The 19,257-nt window shown below is 37.3% G+C and overlaps 1 protein-coding gene across 2 annotated transcripts; it reads left to right on the top strand.

The window, feature by feature from the left end:
• The first annotated feature begins 456 nt into the window (after positions 1-456).
• On the top strand, positions 457-10,209 carry zdhhc18a (zDHHC palmitoyltransferase 18a). 2 transcript variants are annotated; one of them, XM_081388553.1, is made up of 10 exons: positions 457-1,365; positions 1,589-1,749; positions 1,840-1,989; positions 2,712-2,849; positions 4,955-5,006; positions 5,438-5,540; positions 5,654-5,763; positions 5,981-6,083; positions 7,227-7,297; positions 8,036-8,175. In XM_081388553.1, exons 1-9 carry the CDS (start codon positions 1,118-1,120, stop codon positions 7,266-7,268), a joined length of 1,107 nt encoding a protein of 368 aa, XP_081244679.1. In that variant the 5' UTR covers positions 457-1,117; the 3' UTR covers positions 7,269-7,297; positions 8,036-8,175. The 2 variants fall into 2 exon arrangements, with proteins under 2 accessions (XP_081244679.1, XP_081244680.1); XM_081388554.1 differs by lacking the exon at positions 7,227-7,297 and having other exon boundaries at positions 8,036-10,209.
• The last annotated feature ends 9,048 nt before the right edge of the window (positions 10,210-19,257 follow it).

Here is a 19,257-nt window from a genome sequence, read left to right as displayed (position 1 = left end):
AAGTAGCAGTTCTAATTATCGTATTTTTTTATTTAATATTTATATTCGGTTTTATTTCAACTTACTGATTAAAGAAAAAGAAAAAAAAACTGGACCAGCTTTACAAAGAAAAAAGAAAAAAAGTGCTCTTTTCTTTATTGTTTTTTTTTTTTTTAAAGGAGAACACCAAGTTGGATCACTTTGGCCCACAAAGAGTAATTAAAATAAATGTGTTATTTCTTTAATATTTTATAAAGTTTGGTATGTTCACCCCCTAATGCATACATATTGTTGTGTTACATTCATGGTTGTGGATATTAATGCATATATTTGTTACATTTGAAATTTTTGTGTACAACAAATTGCAAAAAAATACACAGAGGGCGTGGCATAGTGTCTCGGAAGTGATCTTTCATTGGTCTGACTGAGATGACGCATCCCTTGCGAGTCATTGGTCGCTTTCTTAAGGTAGTCCTCGGCTAGGGAAGTGATCGTACTGAGGTAAATATTATATCTCAACCGTAGCTTAACGATGTGTTATATTAGCTCTTAGAAAATTATAAACAACATGGTCTGATCTAATTTTCAATTCCCAGCTGACTCATTGCGATTGGGCAGCGCGAGGAGCCGAGTGTCGTTCAAATGACGGTTGAACAGCGCGTGAGGAGTAATGTCGTCCGCTGAGATAGTTGACAGCTAGTCAAAAGGCTAACGTAATTAGCTTAGCTAAGAGACTCCTATGTTATTGAAAGCAACAGCATGGCATGATAATATAATAATTGTTCGTCGGTATAATCCCTATAGGGGATGTTTAGTTGCAAACGAATGCATTGAGCAACGTATTATGTGCTTTGTGGACTTTCAGTTAACGTTAAATAAGTTCAGTAGTTGTGTTGACCTTTTAATATCAGCATTATATTAATATTAACGTTAATATTAATATTACCAAGTGAATTGTCAGTATATTTCTGACGGTATCTTTAGTGATATGTGGTGGAGATTCACAGCTGATATATAGTTTCGATCTAGCTTCCTCTTTTTTAGGGCTTGGTTTGTAACAAGTTAATTTAACCTGTTCTTAAGGTTAGATCTATAACTTACTCTCCGAACTCTAGACCGTCAGTTACATTGTCTGAAAATGAAAAACTGTGAGTATCAACAAATAGACCCACGAGCGCTCAGAACATCAACTAACGTTACCCGAACGTCCTCCACCCTGCCCTGTGGGAGGAAAAGCTCCCAGCGCCTGCGGAGAAAATGGGAGACTTTCCCTGGGAACAATCGCTTCTACTGTGATGGTCGTATTATGTTGGCCAGGCAGTGCGGTGTGCTCCCGCTGACCATCGTCCTTATTGTCATCACCTGTGGCTTATTCTTCACATTTGAGTGAGTAGAATGCACTTACTCACAGAGACACCAGTGTTCACACTGCTAGACAATACTACTACTTTTGACAATAGAGACATCTCCATCGCCCTTCTTGACATCATGCCAGTCTGAAAGAGTTGCATCCACATGGTCATGGTTTATCATCAGAAAGTAAGCTTTTTAAACCATGTTTTTATCAGCTGGTAACTTTGTCCTTGTCTTTGTGCTTGATTCATAACAGTTGCCCCTTTCTGGTGCATCACCTCACTATCTTCATTCCAGTAATCGGTGGGGTGTTATTTGTATTTGTCATCTTCACCCTCCTTCAAACCAGTTTTACAGACCCAGGGATCTTACCCAGGGCTTTGCCGGATGAGGCTGTGGACATAGAGAGACAGATTGGTGAGGCTTTGAATATGTACTTTGTTATTTGTCTTCATTTTGCCTCCTAACTTGTAAATGTTTATAATAAAGTTGTGGGTTTCTTTCAAGATAATTCTGGATCTTCAACATACCGTCCACCCCCCCGCACTAAAGAGATACTTATAAATGACCAGGTGGTAAAGCTTAAATATTGCTTCACATGCAAGATGTTCCGTCCGCCCCGGACATCCCACTGCAGCCTTTGTGACAACTGTGTCGGTAAGGCAGGAGTTTCAGCATACAAAGTTTCTACATTTAAATAATATTTAATCATTTTTAATAGTTCATTGAGAGATTAAAAAGGTCATCTTTTACTCACCTGCATTTTATTCTCAACCCCAAATGAAACGATGACTTGGTTGCTGTTTTTTCATGCAGTTATTAAATGGATATTCGGTCATGATTTACTCACCCTCATGTTGTTCCAAACCTGTATGTCTTTCTTTCTCTTCTGTGGGAACATAAAAGAAGATATTTTGAGAAGTGTCTGTTTTTTTTTGTTTGTTTTTTTGTCCAAAGAATAGTCTTTGTTTTCAAGTTTATTTTATTTATATAGCACATTTTGAAACAGCAAACATAGCTGACCAAAGTGCTGAACAAAACAAAAAAACCACAAGTCATATGGTTAATTTGTATGAAACTTTTACTGTGCTTTTTCTTTTTTTGAACTTTAAAAACTCAAGTGCCAATTTATTGTAATTCCATGGAAGGAGGTCATACTGGTTTGAAACCCCGTGGGGATGAGATAATGACAGATTTTTGGGGCGTGAACTATTTCTTTAAAAGCTACAAAATGTCATATTGCATCTGCTGTGGTAATGAATGTGTAATAGTTATAACCCATAAAACAAATCCCTTCCTTATAATCATTGCATGAGAATGCACAGAGGTTTCTTGTAAGCGTTGTTTTTCAGAATGTTGTTCTTCTGATCCACTTGTAGAGCGGTTCGACCATCACTGTCCTTGGGTCGGGAACTGTGTTGGAAAGCGCAACTATCGCTTTTTCTATGCCTTCATAGTGTCACTATCATTTCTGACCTCCTTTATCTTTGGCTGTGTGATTACTAACCTCACTTTACGTAAGTACACTGAAGACTGAAATAATGGCTGCTGAAAATTCAGCTTTATCATCACAGGAATAAATTACATTTTGAAATACAGTGGGGAGAACAAGTATTTGATACACTGCCGATTTTGCAGGTTTTCCCACTTACAAAGCATGTAGAAGTCTGTCATTTTTATCATAGGTACTCTTCAACTGTGAGTGACGGAATCTAAAACAAAAATTCGGGGCTGTCACTGGGCAATACGGACTTTCGGCTCCCTCCAAAGATTTTCTATTGGGTTCAGGTCTGGAGACTGGCTAGGCCACTCCAGGACCTTGAGATGCTTCTTACGGAGCCACTCCTTAGTTGCCCTGGCTGTGTGTTTCAGGTCGTTGTCATGCTGGAAGACCCAGCCACGACCCATCTTCAATGCTCTTACTGAGGGAAGGAGGTTGTTGGCCAAGATCTCGCGATACATGGCCCCATCCATCCTCCCCTCAATACGGTGCAGTTGTCCTGTCCCCTTTGCAGAAAAGCATCCCCAAATAAGGATGTTTCCACCTCCATGCTTCACGGTTGGGATGGTGATCTTGGGGTTGTACTCCTCCTTCTTCTTCCTTCAAACACGGCGAGTGGAGTTTAGACCAAAAAGCTCTATTTTTGTCTCATCAGACCACATGACCTTCTCCCATTCCTCCTCTGGATCATCCAGATGGTCATTGGCAAACTTCAGACGGGCCTGGACATGCGCTGGCTTGAGCAGGGGGACCCTTGCATGGATTTTAATCCATGACGGCATAGTGTGTTACTAATGGTTTTCTTTGAGACTGTGGTCCCAGCTCTCTTCAGGTCATTGACCAGGTCCTGCCGTGTAGTTCCGGGCTGATCCCTCACCTTCCTCATGATCATTGATGCCCCACGAGGTGAGATCTGGCATGGTGCCTCAGACCGAGGGAGATTGACCGTCATCTTGAACTTCTTCGATTTTCTAATAATTGCGCCAACAGTTGTTGCCTTCTCACCAAGCTGCTTGCCTATTGTCCTGTAGCCCATCCCAGCCTTGTGCAGGTCTACAATTTTATCCCTAATGTCCTTACACAGCTCTCTGGTCTTGGCCATTGTGGAGAGGTCGGAGTCTGTTTGATTGAGTGTGTGGACAGGTGTCTTTTATACAGGTAACGAGTTCAAACAGGTGCAGTTAATACAGGTAATGAGTGGAGAACAGGAGGGCTTCTTAAAGAAAAACTAACTGGTCTGTGAGAGCCGGAATTCTTACTGGTTGGTAGGTGATCAAATACTTATGTCATGCAATAAAATGCAAATTATTTAAAAATCATACAATGTGATTTTCTGGACTCTCACAGTTGAAGTGTACCTATGATAAAAATTACAGACCTCTACATGCTTTGTAAGTAGGAAAACCTGCAAAATCAGCAGTGTATCAAATACTTGTTCTCCCCACTGTATATTAAAATAGAAAACAGTTATTTTAAATTGCAAAAATATTTCACATTATTACAGTTTTTATTAGAGCTGGGTATTTGTTTTTAAATAGTAATATATTTCATTGCCGTTTAAGTTAAACCAAACTTTTTTTTTTGACTGGTTGCTGTGTAGACCTTCTTCTGTGATGTGATGATCGTTTCTCTCAAATGAAATGTTGTCAAAGTGAGAATATTAAACCGCAAAAGGACTATTTAAATATGAATCCTGCATGTTCTGCGTGTCTCTGTGTTAATGAACGGCGGGGTGCTCGTCTGTGCCATTCATTGCATCACGCTGTTGCTATCAAGTCGAAATAAACTAGTGTTTTTCTTTGATGCCTCGCCACAGCCAGCACTTGATTTGGGCACATCATGCATGCTGCATACTTATTGTTTCACTGATGTTGACAAGATATGGCCCTCAGGTATCGAAATTTGGACATTTTTTGATACTCTATGGTATCGAGGCAATTCGGTCGGTGCCTAAAAAGTATCGAACTCTATACCCAGCCCTAGTTATTATTGTGTTTTGGATCAGTTAAATGCACACTTTTTAACAGTACTGTAGATACGTCTGAGATTGTGTTTTGACTGACTTTATGTGATGCAATTTTGAAGCAGTTTTGTTCTCTGATCAGTTACTCTTATCAACAGGATCACAAGTTGGCGGCGGTATCATCAAGGCAATACAGGACACGCCAGCCAGATATCCTTTTTTACTGTGTTAACAGAAAGCACACAATAGCAGGGCTGACAGAGTTCACTATATGTTTAAACTGCTGTTGGTTCCGCCTATTTCCTAATCCCATTCATCCCTAATCGGCTCAAGGATTCCACCACACTCTGCTTTCCTGTCAGGACAGCAACAGCTGCCGCTAGATACAGATTCCGCTGGTGTCCAGCCCCCTTTTAAGTTTGTGGCAGAGTCTACATCACACCTATAAACAATAACGGCAAAGATAAACTGAAATCTTTTTTCAGAATTTTTTTTCTCAACTGATTAAAAAGAAAATTGCAGCTCATGCTTAGAATAAACAAAACGATATCATCTTGTTCCTGTTGTGAATGGGTCTTTATAATGTTTATCTGGACACTGACACATTTACAACAAATTTGCACCCTTAACCCTTCCTGCACTGTTGTGGAGCTGGTCATTTGCTTCTTCTCCATCTGGTCCATTCTGGGTCTGTCAGGTTTCCATACTTATCTTGTGGCCTCCAACCTCACAACCAATGAAGATGTAAATATCACCATGCATGCATACATTTAATCAATAATATCAAAAAGCTATATAATTAATTATTGAATAATGTAGTCAATACTTATTTAATTGCAGTGTTTTGTACATTGCAGATCAAAGGCTCTTGGTCCAGTAAAAGAGGTGAAGATTCAGGGAATCCCTACACCTATAACAACATCTTCACAAACTGTTGCATGGTGCTGTGTGGGCCGATGCCACCCAGGTAAGTACCGCTGATGTTTTAAAAATGATAAATATCAGAGTTTGTTAATGAGTAAGTGAAGGATGTCAACTGCTTGTCATTTAGCTTCAGACTGATGTACAGTTTCTCAGCTATGACATGTTAATTGTGCAATTCTTTGACTTCTTTCAGAGTTCAGTCTATGCTGTGTTTTGAAAGTCAAAATAGGTCACGCACTCATCCTTTTCATCTTTTACAGCTTGATTGACAGAAGAGGCTTTTTACCTCCAGATGACGCACCTCAAACGGTGACCTCTGATGCTGAGCTCCCTCCTTTCATGTCCAAGAATGACACAAACATGGTAAGAGTGCCTCGTCATGTGATATCTTCAAGTCGGAGCATTAGTTCCAAGATCATGATAACATAAATTTTTTTTTTATAGTTAAAGCATTGTAGCCGGGGCTGTATGTTCATTATTATTTTTTATTTTTATTTTTTTTACATAGTACTGGTGCTACAGAGGTTGAAAGTTTTGTAGCACAGGCCACACATTTGTTGCACAGGTATAAAACAGGTTATATTTTTCTTAGCATGTGTCACATATATGTTGCCCTGTACAGCCCTGGTAGCTATGGTATAAAATCCTCATGCATGACTGCATCCGCCATCCACCAAAAAGCATTCTGTGGCATTTCAAGCCATGAACTACCGTTAAAAAGTTTGGGTTCAGTAAGATTTAACTTGGACTTCTACATTGTTACAAAAAAATAAAAAAACAATTTAAAAATGCAAAAACAGACACAACTGTTGTTTTCGACATTGATAATAATAAGAAATGTTTCTTGAGCACCAAATCAGCATATTAGAATGATTTCTGAAGGATCATGTGACACTGAATACTGGAGTCACTGGAGCTTTGCCATCACAGAAATAAATGGAATTTTATAATATTAAAATAGAAAACGGCTATTTTAAATTGTAATAATATTTCAGTGTTACAGTTTTTACTGTATTATTATTTTTATTTTTTTTTTATCAAATAAATGCATCCTTGGTGAGCATAAGAGACTACTTTCAAAAACATAGTCTTAATGTCCCCAAACTTTTAAACAGTAGTGCAAATATAAACCGAAACCACAATTTTACAGATCTGAAACCTTAAGCTTTGACACAGAAAAGCATGTGAAAATGCATGTGAGGTTATCCAGGTTTAATCATATTTAATGTAAACCCTGGCTAGTGATGTCTTGCTGGGAAAGAGTTATAGTTAATGAGGCTTGCACCTGATGTGTGAAGATATGATAATGCACATGGAAAAATCTCTGAATTACAAGTGGTGTAAAATCATGCCAAGGAGGATAGTATTGTAGAAATGTTTTTAATGCTTTTAGCTGGGAAAATATTGAAGTCCACAAATACAAATACAAATCATATTAGTTTATTGTGCTGTTTTGATATTGACCTGCATCAAGCCCTGATGTTTGAAGTTATAAACCTTACACAGGAGGAGAACTGTGAGGAGTTTGCTCTTTCCTGCACTGCCTGAAGGCTCCTGCAGCTCAGTGACGTTCAATGGTAAGGGTGTGTTATGGGGCTGCTTGCATGCCATTCGTAACCACCTTCTCATGACTCGTTGGCCGTCTGCTTGGCTTCCATTTCTTTGCATTCAAACCACTATCATATAACATGTCCGTCATGAGAGCGGAAATCATTGATATCGTCGTCTATTCTCCTGTTCCTTCTTTTTCCTGGATGAGTTGAGTGTTTCAGCTGACATCTGTTTTTACTCCATTTTATAATGGTCATGTGTTCATATACTAGTGCTCGCCAGGGGTCTGCAGTTGTTTTGTTTTTCCTCCATTATGTCATTGTTTCCTAATTAATGTATCATCATCAAGATTCGTCTGTGCTTATCTCACTTTCATCCAGTCTTGGGATTCTGTCGACTGAGGTCATGCTAGTTATCATGCACACATGTTCTTTTCCACCTCTTCTCATGATGGATGTTTATCCTGAGGTGACCCATGGAGAACCCCTGGAGAACCCCTTATAAAATCAGCTGCACCACTTCATCCTGAGCTCATTGGAAAACTGTAAAACGAGATGCTTGATTTCCACATTTTCTTCTCATTATTTTCCTGGCAGTACTAACCTACTTTCATCTTTATTCTGATTTGGCTAGCTTCTCATACTCATACTTGCTCTGCTGTCTTAACATCAACATCAACATCAGCTACCCCATAAGTATGACTGTGATCTAATATTGTTAGTGTTTTTAGCCTCTTACCCTTTTTTGTTTCCATTCTTTTACAGTGCACACAGGGCACAAAGGAGCTTATAGAATCAATGGCACACTCTACAGTGATCCAGAGCACCTGCACTCCGGGCACACCCAAAACTGCCCCGGTTACCCAAGAGAGTCTACTAAGTACAGTCTCCATTATGGTCTCTCCCCCCAGCAAGCCTTCTACCGGCTGCTCAGGCCGCCAGGCCCGACGCCCCACAGACATGCCTTGCCCCCAGAGAGGGAACAAACGGGCTGCTCTTCACACCCATAAGCCCGTGTTGCATCTACCCAGCTCCCCGTACTCCCTCGGCCACAGTCCACTCATTTTTAGTGACGCTCCTGACATGGGCTTTATCCCACTGAACTGAGCGCAGTATCTCTCCCACCAGCAGCCTTGTGCAAATATTCTCCTCTCTGTTATCCCTTTTGAGAACAGCATCACACCTTTTAAGAAACTGTGACGTACTATACTCAGGATCCTCTCAGGAAACATGCCATCTTTCAACAAATGAGAATAAGCCTGCATTGATTTTTTTTTATTATTTTTTTTAGATAACTGGGATTTCAAGTTTTTGTTCCGTTATCATCAACATACACTTGTTGAAGAGAACTGCAAAACATCTTTAGTAGATGCTTTTGGTTTTCAGTCCTTTTGCACAGAAATATCAGCAGATGGTCAGTGTTTTTTTTCCGGAACTTCAAGCCATTTTTTCAGCCTTTTGCCATTTATGCAATAATTATATGCTTTGAAAGGTCACTTGGGTCTAAGAAAGTCTTACTTCAGAGTCACTCGTTCATTTCTGTTTATTTTGTGTGGTGTTAAAGACCTTCTACTATAAAGTCATTGGTTTAAACATTTTTGCACCAACAGTATCGGAGAGCTCAGGATTTGAGTGTTAGGGTTATCTATGTGCATGATACACTGTTACTGTTGATCCAGAGCTTATCATCTCCTGTATAATGTTGCGACTTCCAGTGAATTAACAACTTTTATATTTCTGTTTATTTTGTGCTCTTTTAATACAGGGTTTTTCCTTCTTTGAACATTTTTCGGTGGCCACCAACATGAAAATTTGGGTTTCCTAAAGCAAATAATGTTAGCCTTTGACGCGGTATTTTCCCCGTAAGATCGTTGTCTCTTTATCCTGAGTTCTACGTTTTGAAATGGAAAGCTTCTGCACAACACGAGCCACAGACCATGCAACCTGTGTGACCCATTGAGTCGTCAAACACCTTAAATAACTAGTTAGCCCTAAATTCATAATTAATAATCTTTGGGATGCAAATGTGGAAGTTAACTTCTTTTTTCTTCTTACAATTCTGAAAGTTCTAAACTTTAATTTGACTTTGAACATTTTGAGGTAGGAAAATTGGTAACACTGTTGTAGAGTTTTAACTAATGCATTCGTTTAACGCATCATGAACTAACAATGAAAAATATTTTTACTGCATTTGTTAACCTAGGTTAATGTTAAAATCTACATATAATAATACTTTAACATTTCGAGTTGTATAAACTAACATTAATGTATTATGAACAAACATTAACTACAACTTAGATTAATACATGCTGTGAAAAGTTTTTAATTTTAAGCCTAAGAAATTGAACCTTGTTGTAAAGTGTTACCAAAAATGGTGAAATTCATAAAGTTCCAGATGCTTTTTATATCCTGTGTAAATATAATGACAATTAGAATACATATTATGATGCTTTATTATTATAATTAGTTATTTGCATTTAGTGTAATCAATCAAATTTGCATGTGTATGTAAGATACCACCGAAAATCTTTTTAATTTAGGAAAAACCCTTTTCATTAGTGGTTCAAAGATTGTTTTCTGATTGTTATTATTAAAGTGTTTTTACTAAGCTTGTTCGAAGAACTGTTATAACTGAAACCTTTTGCCTTGAGATTGATTAGTGATGAATTATGAGTCATTTATGTGCATCATCATTAAGCCGTTTTTTTTTTTTTTTTTTTTTTTTTTTTTTTTTTTTATAAAGAGTCTGGCACATTAATAAAGTTGACCGTACAAGTTGCAGAAATGTCTTGCACATCTAAGAACTAGACCTTAAATAGAAGTTTATCACTGCCAGCAGTGTTTGAGGGAAAGTAAGAGAATGTATAACTTTTCTTGTGTTTTGTGTTACTATCGTTTTTCACCTGAAGACTTAAAGTAATAAACAAATGTTCTTTCCAGATGTTATTTATTTGTATGAATGCTTTCATCTGATTTTGAGGGACACAATCATAACGTCTTTTGTTACCGTATGATCTGCTGCATGCCAGACAGGACTCATTCATTTAAACAGTAGATGGCACAGTTTTCCACTTCTTGTTTGCATGCATCAGATGAGGAGTTTATTTCTCCTGGAGGCATTGTGGATTGATTGCCTGTTTGATTGATTCAAGTATTTGCATTCACAGTACTTGAGCTTTTTTGGATGTGATATTTGGCTTTACCCACAGTGCCATCAAGCTGTCATTTGGAGCGACTATGGTTGGCATGTTTTAAGAAACTCTTCCTTTGTACATAGAATTAATTGTTGACAACTTGAACACAACAGTCCTGTCCAAGTCATTTAGATTTTATTTGAATAATTTGCTTTAAACTGAAAAAATCCGCTCGTTTTGACTGATAATTTTAAAAGCAACATCAAATGTGGTTTTAGCGAAAGAAAAGTGTCTATCATTGCAAAGCCATGAAATGGTGTTTGGCTTAGACCACATCCTCTTATCCAACTGGAAGACAGTCAAAAGCATCACATTGTAGACGGCGGCTTTTGTCTGGACCGCTTCACATTGGCTTGAAGATATCACAAGTTGCTATTTTTCCACCTACGCTGATTTCAATTAAGCAAAAATGAACACTGTCAGCATGTAGTAATTTGTACCTTCTTTTGCATCTCAGACGCAAAACATTCTTCCTCAGCCACTTTAATATTGTGGAAATTACATCTTCTTTGTAGATGCTAGACAAACAGGAAATAGTTACGACTGTTCATATCACATTAGTGGTGCTTGTTAAGGCCTTTACTATTGCTTACACTTGGGGTTAAGGATTGAACAAATCCATTTGTGCTACAGATATATCTCAAATTGGACTGCAATTTAATTTTTTAAGTGATACATTTCACAGTTTTCATTTGACATGATAAAATGGGCAAGAAAAATTGAAGGAACATCGAACATTGAACGGACTAGATACTAGAGTCGCGTTCTATTCGACCATGAGTGCCCTGCGAAGTGGACTTCACTGGGTTTTTCGCCATCTTGAATGAGATTCCAATCTGAAAGGCACTGCGACTGGCATAGGGAAAATTACCCACTAGTCACTGCACATCTCTCTGGTACTAAAGAGGTTTGAATAAAATGAACGCATTGAAAATGAGTTGAGGCTCCACTTTTTATTAGTCCCAGGTGTTTTGTACTGGTCGCAGATATTTGTTGCAGTGCAACTATCATGATTATTGCTAAAAAAGATAAAATACACATAATATAACTAAATGAAATTCATTTTCATATTAATTACACTAACAGACATTTATCACTCAATTTAACGCTATCAAAAATGACAATTTATATGAATTAAAATACACATAATATAACTAAATGACATTAATTTTCATATTAATTACAGTAACAGACATTTATCACTCAATTTAACACTCAAACATGACAATTTATATTAATTAAAATTAACTTAATATTTATACAAATACACATACACGTGCATGTGTTATGTACACATGTATATTAAATATAAGCATGGTCATTTATATTACATTTATTTACATAAGCATATTATGTCATTATACCTCAAACTCTGGAACTACTGTAGCTTCATCTGTGTAGGATGATGTTCCAGGGTGTTTTGAATAAACACATTTTCTAAAGTTGAACTTTAGATCAATCAAGTACAAATCTAGTTTATTTGTTGTTGTTTTTAATTACAGATCTCATTAGCATGTCAGTGTTTGTATCAGTGACGCATTTTTTATTGGCATTTTGACTTAAAAAAATCACCCCAAAAGCTTTTATTTTTTATTTTATTTTTATTTTTACCTTAGCTATAAAAGCAGGTTACAGTCTTAGATTTATTAGTCTAGAAGAAGATGAAGCCAAGGTTTCTCAGAAGTCAGCATCTGTGTCCAATATTAAAAGTACTACATGTCAGATTGATCTGACAAAGAGCCTTTTTTGCATTAATCTTTGCATATTTTTTCACCTGTTTATTTTTGTGTTGTTCCTGTTTCTTTGTAATTATTTTTTTGTTTCTCGTATCAGTTTAGCTTAATCATGCCAGTAAGGCTCCTCAATTCCTATATTTGGAATATCCATTTATGTTTGAGTTGTTCATTTGTGAAAGTTTGTCATTGCAAGTGGTTCTTCTGTTTTCACACGTTGGATTTCATGTAAGGTTATTCTTGGTTAATCAACAGTCAAGAAATCATATACCAGTGCTTTTATGCTTCATCTCGTGATGGTATTAGACTTTTGAGTACTACAAAGGGTTTGCTGGCACAGGTCAAAGGAATAGGGCAGCATTTTATTGCAGATGTCAAGGCCAGTGATTGATAAGGCAAAAACATAATGCTCTTCAGATGGACATCTTGTCCTATATGCAGAGGGTTGGAGGTATAATTCTTCAAAGACCTGAGTTCATGCGCTCCTTTTTTGAGCCAGAAAAACAGGCCTGCATTGATTAGACATGGCTTATGTATCTGAATATTCAAGATTCAGGCTTGTTTTGGTGCTCTAGCGTTTTTGCTGGCCTGGGTAAACTACTAATATGATCATATTGTTTGCTTAACTATAACAGCAGCAGTAGTAGTTTTTTATGCTTTTTCTGCGGAAACTTGGCATAAACTGTAAACTTGTCCCTTAAATCTGATTGGTTGATTGGAATGTTGTTCCAAGATAAACAAAGATGTTGATGCAGGAACATGTTGTACTACTTTGTGAAATTAGGTTCTGGGTTTTTGCACGTGATTGATTTACAGTGTCGTTGCTTAATAAAATAATTGATTTCTTATAAAAAATGTTGCAGACCCCAAAAACGTTTGAAATAAAAATCCTCAAAAAGTTAGAACATATTGAACTTCATGCAAACAAGAAATACTGCACAGCAGCCAGTCTAGTGAAAGGAAATCCAAAGTCGAGACATATTACATAAATTATAAGCTTATGAAAATGGCAGGGTGTATTACAAAATTGACCCAAAAATGAAAATTGTGCCACCATGTCCTTTCACCTGTAGTAATCATATCTTCTGTGGAACACATTTCTGAAGAATGTTCATGCTTCTTTTTTAAACATGAAGCTTTTATTTATTTTAAAGTAAAACTGTTTGTTTGAAAGCATTTTGCTTGCCAGAACCTCAAAAACTATTACAACCCTCTCATTTACTGTAGCAACATATTGTTATACCATTGCTTTCAGGCATGTTTTTTTTCTGAAGAGTTTTAAATTAGTTTCCCTGAGTTGAGAGTGCCTAGAGGAAAATACAATAAATCACAGAAGGGTAAAGTATCACTTCATTGTGTGTGTTAAAAGCGCTTGGAGAGCACTCACTTCAAACACATGGTGAAAATTAAAAGGGAATGTGCGCTTTCCTCACAGTTACAGCCACTGCGTTGCTTATCAAATCATTCACTGAAACTGGTCCTAATTCTATTTTCTCCTCAGAGAAGGCAAATATGGCCTCGTTACTCTAAGCAGTTTTCATTCAATTCACATTTTCTGTGCCCTGCATGAGAAGTTGTTCAGTCTCTGCTCAATCAGCTGTCTATGCTGATCAATGGGACAAGACTTGGTTTGTAGGGAATTCCAAACCTGCGCACATATATTCAAACGCACATAACTACAGAACCAATTCTTAATGCGCATGTGAACGCCATCAGCGTTTCTCACAGGTTCGCGTTTAAAGTCTGTGTAGAGAGAATGGTGTTGTCTTAGCGGCCCCAAATTTAATAACAAATGATTGTTGCGACGGAAGCGAATCAATCAAAACTAACTTTAGCTGGAAAATAACTTTATTAAAGAACCGCTATAAAGCCAAAACAATCTCTGTTACCTTAAATTATACGTTTATCTCTGTAAAGCTGCTTTGAAACAATCTACATTGTTAAAAGCGCTATATAAATGAAGGTGACTTGACTTGACTTGACAAGATATGGGACAAAGGTAAATCCAAATTACCCGTCACTTGTAATTGGATCAGTAGCCTGACAGGTGAAGGATTAGACAAAGCTCGCTAATAGACTGTGAGTTGCATTTACTCACAATTAGTTATCATTTGCATTCGAATGTTGCAGTGACGATCAAACTTAAACAGACCCTTAAATAATATTGGATGTTAATGGAAAACTTGTTAACAAATAAATTCACCATGAATCACTGATCAATTTCCCCAAGTGTGATCAAGTGTGAACCCTTTACTCCATGAAGCGCTAAAGACCACCCACACACCATGTACACACATCCCGCTGTGATGTACTGTTCAAGGGTGAAGGTTCCAGGCTTGTTTTAAGTCAAATAATTACATTGAGGTTTCACCTGATATGAACATGCAGCTGATGTAATGCAGTGGAAATCTTTATTTTACAATAATAACTGCAAATGATGCATCATTTAATCTAAATCTAATCCTAACCCATTAGTAAACTGTTCTCATTGCTTAAAGGAGAACTCCGGTCAATTTTAACATTGAGCTCATTTTTTTGTACATTTGGAGTGCTGTCAATACAGAGAACAACGACAAAAATCAATGTTGCCTACACCGAGTTATTCTATTTTTAAAATTTGCACCCTGTTTACTTCAATGGGGCAAGTTTTAAACCTGCTTTTAGCCTCTTAACATCCTTGATGTGTCATTACAAGTGCACAGAAAATGTGAGTGATTCCTTCAGAGTGAACACGAGTGAATCTGACTGCAGTAGATGTGAAAGATATGTATAAAAATTATGTTATTTAAGCCAGCGCAAATACCTGTATTTACATCCTGTTTTCGGTTGAAGCCCAAAGTAGTCGATTGCCGAGTTCACGCGCATAGGTTTAGTTACCTATGATGATCACGCGCGTGAACTCGGCAATCGACTACTTTTAGTTCACTTAAATTAAAATTCTGTCATCATCTACTCACCCTCAAGTTGTTTGATGAATTTCTTTCTTCTGCTGAACACAAAAGAATATATTTTGAAGAATGTCTGTAACCAGACAGTTGATGGACCCCATTGACTTCCAGGAAAAAAATACTATGATAGTCAATGGGGTACATCAACTGCTTGGTTACCAACATTCTTCAAAATCTTTTGTGTTCAGCAGAAGAAAGAAATTCATACAGGTTTGAAACAACTTGAGGGTGAGTAAATGATGACAGAATTTGAACAAATCCTTTAACTGTTCCATTCTGTGCCGATCCGGTTTCATCGTGGGGCTGAAAACAAAACTCTTTGAAATGTAAGACAAATGTGTCAGTTGTTGCCTTGGTGTAACTCAAGAGTTCACAGAGAGTATGGAATGTAAATAGTGACTACATTATGATGATCAGATATTTATTTTAATTTTATTATTAACTTGTTTACTTTGCTAAAATAGCACTCTTGGCCAGCTACAGAGAAACTGGTAGCCAGGCAAAAGACAAGTGACCAGTCCTGAGTGGCGACGTCATTACACGCATTCTACCAGCATGATTAGCTGAGAATTGGGCCGAGAACGGTTTGCGGTCGTGCCGTGCTGAACCAAGCTTTAGTGGAAATGTGAATATATATTCTTAGAACCGTTCAGCCCGAAAGTGGAAAAAGAACCTTTAATTTTTAAGTGTACTGTTGTTTGAAGTGCTTTTGTGTGATGTCACTACGAATATTTTTAAATGGCATTTCGATCATGTGTGATTGTGATAAATTGTGATAGACTGTGGAATTTTACTGAAACGAGAGTACAAAAAAAGATTCTGGCAAAAAAACACAAAGTGTTTTAAGTACAAAGGGTTCTGTAATCCATTGTACATGACTTGAAATGGCTCTCAGCAGAATCGTGACTACGTACCTTTGGTTTGTTAGCAGGTCAGATCTTATCAGGGTCCTGCTGATATGCTTTCCCTCCATCTCTAATGGGTTCATGGCTTAATATCCCTGGTTAAACGTTCATTTGAACTCATTAGCACTTATTTCTCTGCATGGTAACTGTAAATACAATTGTTACAATTTGTGTCTCTGAATGTAAAAATGAACATTCTGTCATATTTTACTTACCTTCTTTTTGTTCCCAACCTGACATAGTACTTATACAGTCTGTTACTCATACAAAGCTATCAAATGACTTCTGAACACTTTTTTGGTACTTTTATGAGATATCTTTTTCATTTTTGGAGTTTGACACCCCCTCACTTCCTATCATTATTTATGATTCACAGAAGTAAGTAAGTCAAACTGGTTTGGAACGACATGAGGGTGAATAAATTACAGACTGTCATTTTTGGGTGCGAGATGTCAGCAAATGATCAGGATGATAAACTCCTGAATTTTTCTCCAGTGCATTCATGGAGAACAAAAAAAGTTCTGTGATGAGAACCCATAAACCTGAGAGTTGTAGTGACTTATTCAACAAGCTCCTTTTGACGTCCAAACCAATTTGCTTATCTTTATAAAACCATGTAAAATCGCTATAAAACCACAGTTAAAAGGTCAGCGTCCACAAACACAGTGAATTCCCCAACGTGCATTATGGTATCATTGTTTATCTGGTTATTTCCCTATTACTTTTAGGACATATACAATAAAATCATTTTTACAGCACATCTGTTTACAGTGACTAAGAGGTATGTTTTCATGAGAAGAGACATTAAAGGTTATGTAACGGACTACACGTTAAATAGGTCATAGCAGGTGCAATAACAATAAAGAAAGGCCTGATAAGTGTTTCCATAAACCTTGTTGTGTTTATCTAGGTAACGGGAGATTCAGGCTATCTCAGTAATGTGGTTGATGAATCCCTGTGTGTAATATATGAACAAATATCCCAAAAAAAGTACAACCACATGTCTTACACATGGTGAGTGTATTTAGCTCTATTTGTGTATATGCACACAGTATCTGATTCATTCAAAACAGAGGTTGATATGCCAGCAAGGATGCTTAATGAATCTAAATAGAGTGCATGTCTACCAGGACTCATAAAATGACCTCATGGCATAGCAAACAGATTCTGAGTCACATAATCATATCTTCCTGATTAAATTGTATGTGATGTTGGTTGGAGAGGTTAGCATGGTATAAAATTATCAATGGAAATACCATAGGTTCACCGAACCTGAAACTTCACTGCAAAACAAAGTGTTTTTGTCTCGTTTATATCTAAAAATCCATAAAACAAGATACATGTACTTGAGAGCCAATTACTAAAGTCAAAAATTCGGATTTAAAAATCTATATTTTGTTGTCTTGGAAAGCTCATGATTTCAGGAATAAGATTATGAAGGTATATATTATCTAATTTATTCAATCCATGGTGGTTAGCACAGATAGCACAGATCTACACAAATAGATGCCTTATGAAGATTTACTAAGCATTCAATTGGCCAAGCAACTACTGTAGATCATGGTGGTTTTTCTTGGATCTCTTGTCACTGCTCTTTACTTGTGAGCACTAAAGATGGAACATAGTTCTATAATCATAGCATCTCACTGTTTTTATTGGAAGACAATGCGTTGTCATTATGGACTTTGGCAGTAGCGCTGAGACTGGAAGCTGCACAAAGATGGATGTGCCCTTTAGGATTTGAGAAGAAACACTGAATAACATCTGTCGGTCTATCGGTCTGTTTATCTTCTAAAAGCACCAAATTTGAACATATTGCTGTGTTTTTAACAGGATAATATTGCTGAGATAGGAGCTTACATGACGTCTGCACTGGCAGTGACAGTTGGCAGAGTTTCTTGCCTGCTAGAGGATTCCTCTGGTGTGTCAGGGCACAATTCTGGCCTTTAGTATGCATCATTGCTTCTTCCGTTTCACTGGTGAGGTAGGCTGGCTACGGAGAACCAGCTCGAATACATGAGGACAGATGTGCGCTTGTTGTGTAACTCCTGAAATGGTTCCTTTTAAGGCTGGGGTTCTCTCCCTGATCTGGGATGTTCCATTCAGGGGAGGTCCTGTAATCTTAGGTTCGCTTTTCCTTCTCTCTTAGGAAGTGTGCTGTAAAATGTGATATGTGGTATATAATCAATTCATGCCACTCTTGAGATTTGCAGTCTTACGGTTTATGAATGGTATATAACCAGTTGGATTCCTAAACTGTATTACATAAACAATCTTTTTACATATGGTTTGCCGTGAGAGAAGAACAATGCTCATAAATCCTTCAAGAATGACTGTTGTACTAGTCATTTTTTCATCTGTGAATATCCACCCACACTTTTCATTTCTCCAGCGACAATATCCTTACTTAACAAGTGGCCTAAAGTAAATTTGACACTTGTGCTTAAAAGAGCAACTGTTACAGCATCCACCCCTCCCACCTAAATTGAATATTATATAGGGCTGAACTACAAGTTATAATCTTTCATAAAACCAGTGCTAAGCATTCTGTTAATTATAGAGAATAATTCTTAGTTACATAAATAAATGCATAAGCTTAGTTAATTGAAGGAAATTTGCAGGCGACACACCTTGTTGCCTTGACGCAAATGTAAAGCAAACATGACAAAAAAATAAGCTTTTAATCAATCAAATAGAGTGGCCACTTTAAGTGCAAAGTGTTACAGGGCCTGAAGGGAGATTATCATGGGTTGGGCTGTTCCTTTGTCTGTGTGGTTCATGGAGAATTAGTTTTTTGTACACCATGACCAGGTAGACAAGAAGCCTGTGTGTACTGCACTTATGCAACAATGAGCTATGACATCTGGAAATGTAACAAAATGGAAATGAAAGCAAACCTGAGATAAGATACACGTTCAGACTGATCATAATAAGCTCTGCAGCAAATGTGTAAAAATGATGTTCACTTTGACTTAAACTACATCGTTATGTTACGTAAAAGTCCCTCAGTCAGCAAGAATGTTTTTACATCACAGATAAGCTTACATAACGTGATTCCAGTAATTGAACAGTCTCATGGGACTTCTAGATAAGAACCTGTGGATCTTATCAAACATTAACAGGAGCAAGCCCAACAATAGTTAAAAGAATGGCCTAATAACACCAAAACTAAAAGACAAATGGCATTGTTGTCATAGGGAATCTCTC

Source organism: Scardinius erythrophthalmus (genome assembly GCF_964197995.2).
Source record: "Scardinius erythrophthalmus genome assembly, chromosome: 16".
Taxonomy (NCBI): domain Eukaryota; kingdom Metazoa; phylum Chordata; class Actinopteri; order Cypriniformes; family Leuciscidae; genus Scardinius; species Scardinius erythrophthalmus.
This window is presented reverse-complemented; position numbering and strand designations above follow the sequence as displayed.